Below are 6,415 nucleotides of genomic sequence, written 5' to 3'. Positions count from 1 at the left end.
GGTGGCACGGGAGCGCGCAGAGAGGACAATTCGAGAGCGCGTCCTCGCCAGTCGTTCCAGTAGTGTCAAGATCCTCGACCGATACAGAGGAATGGCAAGAGGTACATTTAGCAGAAGGCCGAGGCAGCGGTGGCTGTCGCCGTTCATATATAGCCTAGTCCAACCGGCCTTTTACATCATTTGGCATCCTACGTCCAACTTTAATGTATTCGGCCAGCAATACACTTGTCTCCCATGGATCGGCTGGTACATAAAACAACTTCAGGCTGCAAAGGCTTCAGTTTCCTTCTTAACTTGAGTTAATGGCTCGTCTGTGGGGAAAACACGGACGAAATGTGCGTACTATACTAATAATTCGACCACCACTTTCTGATGTTGCACACCACGTGAGTCTGGCAACATCAGGAAGTAGCATTAGCCACCCTAGAAGACAGTACACATTTTTTATTTGTGTCCTTTGATCGCGGTGGAGGCACTAGTAATGTCTCCAGTTTTCAGTTTGGCTATTTGTTTCAAGTGTATTAGTCTATAAATAAATCTGTTTGCCAAAATTCGTCATCTCTCCCATGTCTTATTCGACTAGTAGTTGTTCTGAAATGTTTATTGCTTGCCTACATTTTACTCCCTTCTCTATGTTTAATATAACACACATGCATTAATTATTAATTTTGGTTGCCTATTCTGACGAAGTTTGTTCCCCAATCACGTTCTCAGGTGAAGGACATCTAACTGGAGGCCACAAGAGCTTTGTGAAGCCAGCAGGACACAATACATGGAGAGATGACCAACCAATCACAGTTGATGAGGGGAGTGGAACCTCAACCCAGCATGTTATCATGATAGAGGTTAGTATCATAGTGTGACATCAAATGTGGCCAGTTTATTTCAGTAAGGCTCCCCTCAGCTATTCACTTGCTTACATGTACATCTTTATCTGCCATAGGGGAGCTTGTGAGACTTCCCTACAACATTGTTATACAATTCAACTCATTTACCGGTAATAACCTCCACTTTTCTTGTGTCAGTCTGCAGATACAGGTCCTGGGGTCAAGCTGGAGAGGTCTGAAGGAGAGGAGGACCCACGGCAAAGCAGAGACATTCAGACTGGAATGGCTGGAGTGCCCCCTGTAGCCATGCAGGACTCCACCACCGCCCCACTGCAGCCCAGAACCCGACACAGCATCACGGAGGTCAGTGGACCACTGAACACCGTCCTCAAGACAGAGACAGATACCAATACTTTAACTGTAACACACAGGCTGTTACACACAGGATCTGACCACAGATCAGACCCAGAGAGACTGGAGCCACTGGGCTGTCCTCCTGCTTCTGGCTCAGAGTATTTACCGATATTTCACCAGAGGACGGTTCATTCCTTTGGGGATGGTGACGCGTTAGACACTGGTGGTAATGATCCGTCTTGTTCTTACACTACAGAGATGGACCCTGGCAACATGCCCTTGGTTTTAGAGAGACACACTGATCTGTCAAGAGGGGACTGGAACCGGCACAGTAGTAGTGTATACTCTGAAGGGTGCCTAGATGAGAATGGGGAGGGTCTGGTCGTAGATGAAGTGACTGTGAAAGTGGAGGGCGACGTTCCTCCCACATGGAATGCAGCTAGTCACCTAGGAGACGGACACTCACAGGGCAGAGATTTCTTAGATTACAGGAAAAGCTTAGAGACAAATCCAGATGTCATTACCCACTCCCCTTTACACATGCTCGGGGATCGCGACCCAGTGTCCACGTCGATGGGGCCTTCCGATTCACACGGCCATGTCCTTTTCGATCAGGTATTGAACTCAAACGACAGGGCTAGAGCCCAGGCTCAGGGAGGAGGAGCCACATCAGGCAACAGTAAAGAGAAACGGTTCCTCTGCATGTTCTGTAAGAAAGGATTCAGCTGCCTCCAGAAGGTGGAGATCCACCAGAGGGTCCACACAGGGGAGAAACCCTTTAGTTGTACTCAGTGTCATATGCGCTTCACCCAGGCTGGCCACCTGAAGAGACACCAGATGGTCCACACAGGGGAAAAACCCTACAGCTGTACCCTGTGTCACATGCGTTTCGCCCAGGCTGGTGACCTGAAGAGGCACCAGAGGGGTCACACAGGGGAGAAACCATACAGCTGCCCCCTTTGTGAGAATAGGTTCTCAGAGAGGACCTACCTCAGGATACACCAGCAGAAAAAACATTCCACTCAATAGAAAATAACCATTCCACTTGATAGCTTCTGACTTGAGATAAAACCCTTCACTAAATCCAAGGATTCATTTTTATTTTTGTCAGCAGAAAATACCCACAGATGCATTTGGAATAACGAGATTATCAGATTTCAGTGTTGAATTTTGCTGGGTAGAATATTGCATCCAGACATTGTGTGATATATAAAGGCATATACAGTTGAAGTCGGAAGTTTACATACACTTAGGTTGGAGTCATTAAAACTCGTTTTTCAACCACTCCACAAATTTCTTGTTAACAAACTTTAGTTGTGGCAAGTCGGTTAGGACATCTACTTTGTGCATGACACAAGTAATTTTTCCAACAATTGTTTACAGACAGATTATTTCACTTATAATTCACTGTATCACAATTCAACTGGGTCAGAAGTTTACATACACTAAGTTGACTGTGCCTTTAAACAGCTTGGAAAATTCCCGAAAATGATGTCATGGCTATAGAAGCTTTTGATAGGCTAATTGACATCATTTGAGTCAATTGGAGGTGTACCTGCGGATGCATTTCAAGGCCTACCTTCAAACTCAGTGCCTCTTTGCTTGACATCATGGGAAAATCAAAAGATATCAGCCAACACCTCAGAAAAAAATTGTAGACCTCCACAAGTCTGGTTCATCCTTGGGAGAAATTTCCAAATGCCTGAAGGTACCACGTTCATCTGTACAAACAATAGTACGCAAGTATAAACACCATAGGACCACGCAGCCATCATACCACTCAGGAAGGTGACGCATTCTGTCTCCTAGAGATGAATGTACTTTGGTGCGAAATGTGCAAATAAATCCCAGAACAACAGCAAAGGACCTTGTGAAGATGCTGCAGGAAACAGGTACCAAAGTATCTATATCCACAGTAAAACGAGTCCTATATCGACATAACCTGAAAGGCCGCTCAGCAAGGAAGAAGCCACTGCTCCAAAGCCGCAATAAAAAAATCCAGACTACGGTTTGCAACTGCACATGGGGACAAAGATAGTACTTTTTGAAGAAATGTCCTCTGGTCTGATGAAGCAAAAATAGAACTGTTTGGCCATAATGACCATTGTTATGTTTGGAGGAGAAAGGGGGATGCTTGCAAGCCGAAGAACACCATCCCAACCGTGAAGTATGGGGGTGGCAGCATCATGTTGTGGGGGTGCTTTGCTGCAGGAGGACTGGTGCACTTAACAAAATAGATGGCATCATGAGGTAGGAAAATTATGTGGATATATTGAAGCAACATCTCAAGACATCAGTCAAGAAGTTAAAGCTTGGTTCCAAATGGACAATGACCCCAAGCATACTTCTAAAGTAGTGGCAAAATGGCTTAAGGACAACAAAGTCAAGGTATTGGAGTGGCCATCACAAAGCCCTGACCTCAATCCTATAGACAGTTTGTGGGCAGAACTGAAAAAGCGTGTGCGAGCAAGGAGGCCTACAAACCTGACTCAGTTAGACCAGCTCTGTCAGGAGGAATGGGCCAAAATTCACCCAACTTATTGTGGGAAGCTTTTGGAAGGCTACCTGAAATGTTTAATCCAGGTTAAACAATTTAAAGGCAATGCTACCAAATACTACTAATTGAGTGTATGTAAACTACTGACCCACTGGGAATGTGATGAAAGAAATAAAAGCTGAAATAAATCATTCTCTCTACTATTATTCTGACATATCACATTCTTTAAATAAAGGGGTGATCCTACCTGACCTAAGACAGGGAATTTTTACTAGGATTAAATGTCAGGAATTGTGAAAAACTGACTTTAAATGTAATTGGCTAAGGTGTATGTAAACTTCCGACTTCAACTGTATAAGCCTAAAAGTCTGTTACATATTGTGTTTGTACTGTGTAAGCCAGGGCTGGGCAATTGTCGGCAATTGCTTTAAAAATGCAACATTTTCTCTACACCCAATGGCAAAATGTGTATAATTGCAGGGAATTTTGCACGTACATTCAATTTTCATGTGTTCCATCGCAAAATGTCATAAACAAACCTCACAAGTATCAGACACCGCAAGCTCCCAGCTACTATCTAATCACCACTGTATTGACATTATCCACCCCTGGTTAGTCACTATTGGATGAAAAAGCCAAATTTAACACTATCTCCCAATACATTTTCAGCAATATTGCCTCTGTCTGTCTGTGTGGTGCAGGCATTTGTCTATCACTCTGTGTGTAGCCAGTTGATGTGATAACTGTCTTTTGAGTTTCCCAAAAACCTTTTCAATTAAATATGAACTGTTTATCTATTATTTGTTATTTGCTAACTTTGCCATGAAATGAGCAGCAGCAGTACAGAACCATCGCTAGACTCATAATTAAAGGGCCAGATGCGCAGTTAAAGGGGAATATTGTTTTGGTATTCTTCCAGGCAGACCAAAAAAAACAACTTTGGGGAAAAAAATCTGATTTTATAGGGCCCCCCTAGTTGTTTATTAACCATGAATTTACCAGGTATATTGACAGAAAACACGACTTTCTCTTATACAATAAGGACCCAGGGAAGAGTTGCAGGGGAGAGAAGAACGTGCCTATTTGAAAGCTAGGAAAAAAAGTGGCTTGTGACATGTTTCATCTTTTTCCGTAGCTCATGCTAGAAAAGGTTGGAGACCCCTGCTGTATGCTATATGATGTTCTCAAATGCATGTTTCATTTATTCCATTCAACTACTTAATTTTTTCCCCCAACGACACTTTTAATGACAAAATGAATTAAAAGTGTCGTTGCAGATTTTTTTGTTGAGAGATATGTGTAGTTTTCATATGGAGTATTTAAAACTTGTTTCTGTTTAATAAAGACTTTCATTGAGACTCTCTTTAGTATACATCACATCTGATCTCACACTATTCTGCAAACATACAACAGCGCTTTTATAACCAATATACACTTACTAAATATACCTACACATACCAAACACACTAACAAACACCTGTACACGTCAAAATAGTTTAGTCAGGTTTGTCTGACTTTTGACTTCATAGCTTACTTGTTTTTACCCACATCTTTATGTCCACCATGATGGGTTTAACAACAATTAAGTAATTCTGTAACTACAGTATAGGACTCAAAAATAGTGGGGATGAGTAAACACTCCATGTTTAAAGTCTGTTTATCTGTTTGTACGTACCTGAGGGAGTATGTCTGTGTAATCTGTATCTCCTGTTTCTTCCAGGAGGTGGAGGGTCCAGAGGTGCTGCTGGTGAAGGAGGAGGGGTGTGAAGAGGGTCTGGGGAACCCTGAGAGGACCATGGTCATGGAGGACCACCAGACTACACCTCCTCCTGAACCCACAGAGGAACCAGCTGAGCAGCACAGGACCACACAGTCTCACTGAGGTGAGCTCACTGTGAACTACTGTCTGAATGATATTAGGTCAGGGCCCGTATCCACAAAGCCTCTCAGAGTAGGAGTGCTGATCTAGGATCAGCTTTTCCTTTTAGATCATAATGAATAAGACTATATAGACAGCTGGGGACGATCAGCACTTGAACTCTGAGACTCTTTGTAAATATGGGCCCAGGTCTTGATACATTTTAGGTGTGGGACTATGCCTTTGAATTATCAAACCCTTAAAGAGTGTCAAGTAATCAAATCAACTAACACGTTTGCATAGAATCAAATAAATTGACCTGTTTGCATAGTATTCACAGCAATCCCTAATTGCCCAATCAGAAGGTGCTTCATAGCAGGGTGCTCATATCAGATTTCCTGATCCAACATCCTCTCACTCTGTATCTCTTACAGTCAGTAGACATGGAGGTTGGGAAACCTGATCTGCTGCTGGTCAAAGAGGAGACAATAGAAGATGGACCAGAGAGCATTGATCTGCTGAGTGGATTAAAGATGGGGGAGCAAGGTAAGGGAGAAATACATATAGCCTACATACAGTAATAGATCTTCAATGGGAATAGTGATGCACTTGGCTATTATTATTTCTTTATTTTCTTCATTCATAAAATTAAATCAATACAACTTCTGTTTAAATACAAAACACACATTATAATGTATGAACTTGACCTGGTAAAAAAATAAAAACTCCATGTGTAGAGTTCTCTGCATGTTTGTCAAATCTATTTTGTAACCTCTCCCTGTAGGTGGTTGGCTGGAGGCTAACAGTGGAGACTGGGGAGCCATCTTGGATACCCAGACGGGTGCAGCCAAGGGCCCAGGGGACAACGTCATTGAGCAT

At 42.9% G+C, this 6,415-nt stretch overlaps 1 protein-coding gene across 1 annotated transcript; it reads left to right on the top strand.

The window, feature by feature from the left end:
• The first annotated feature begins 983 nt into the window (after nt 1–983).
• Nucleotides 984–2,465, top strand: LOC115191335 (zinc finger protein 214-like). The gene has a single exon (XM_029749214.1). The coding sequence runs from the start codon at nt 1,110–1,112 to the stop codon at nt 2,208–2,210; it is 1,101 nt and encodes a 366-aa protein (XP_029605074.1). The 5' UTR covers nt 984–1,109; the 3' UTR covers nt 2,211–2,465.
• The last annotated feature ends 3,950 nt before the right edge of the window (nt 2,466–6,415 follow it).

The sequence above is a fragment of the Salmo trutta genome, chromosome 4 (assembly GCF_901001165.1).
Source record: "Salmo trutta chromosome 4, fSalTru1.1, whole genome shotgun sequence".
In the NCBI taxonomy this organism is placed as follows: Eukaryota; Metazoa; Chordata; class Actinopteri; order Salmoniformes; family Salmonidae; genus Salmo; species Salmo trutta.
This window is presented reverse-complemented; position numbering and strand designations above follow the sequence as displayed.

What these genes read in the sequence shown, in the direction of transcription:
- LOC115191335 (XM_029749214.1), top strand. Translation starts at nt 1,110, where the DNA reads ATGGCTGGAGTGCCCCCTGTAGCCATGCAGGACTCCACCACCGCCCCA.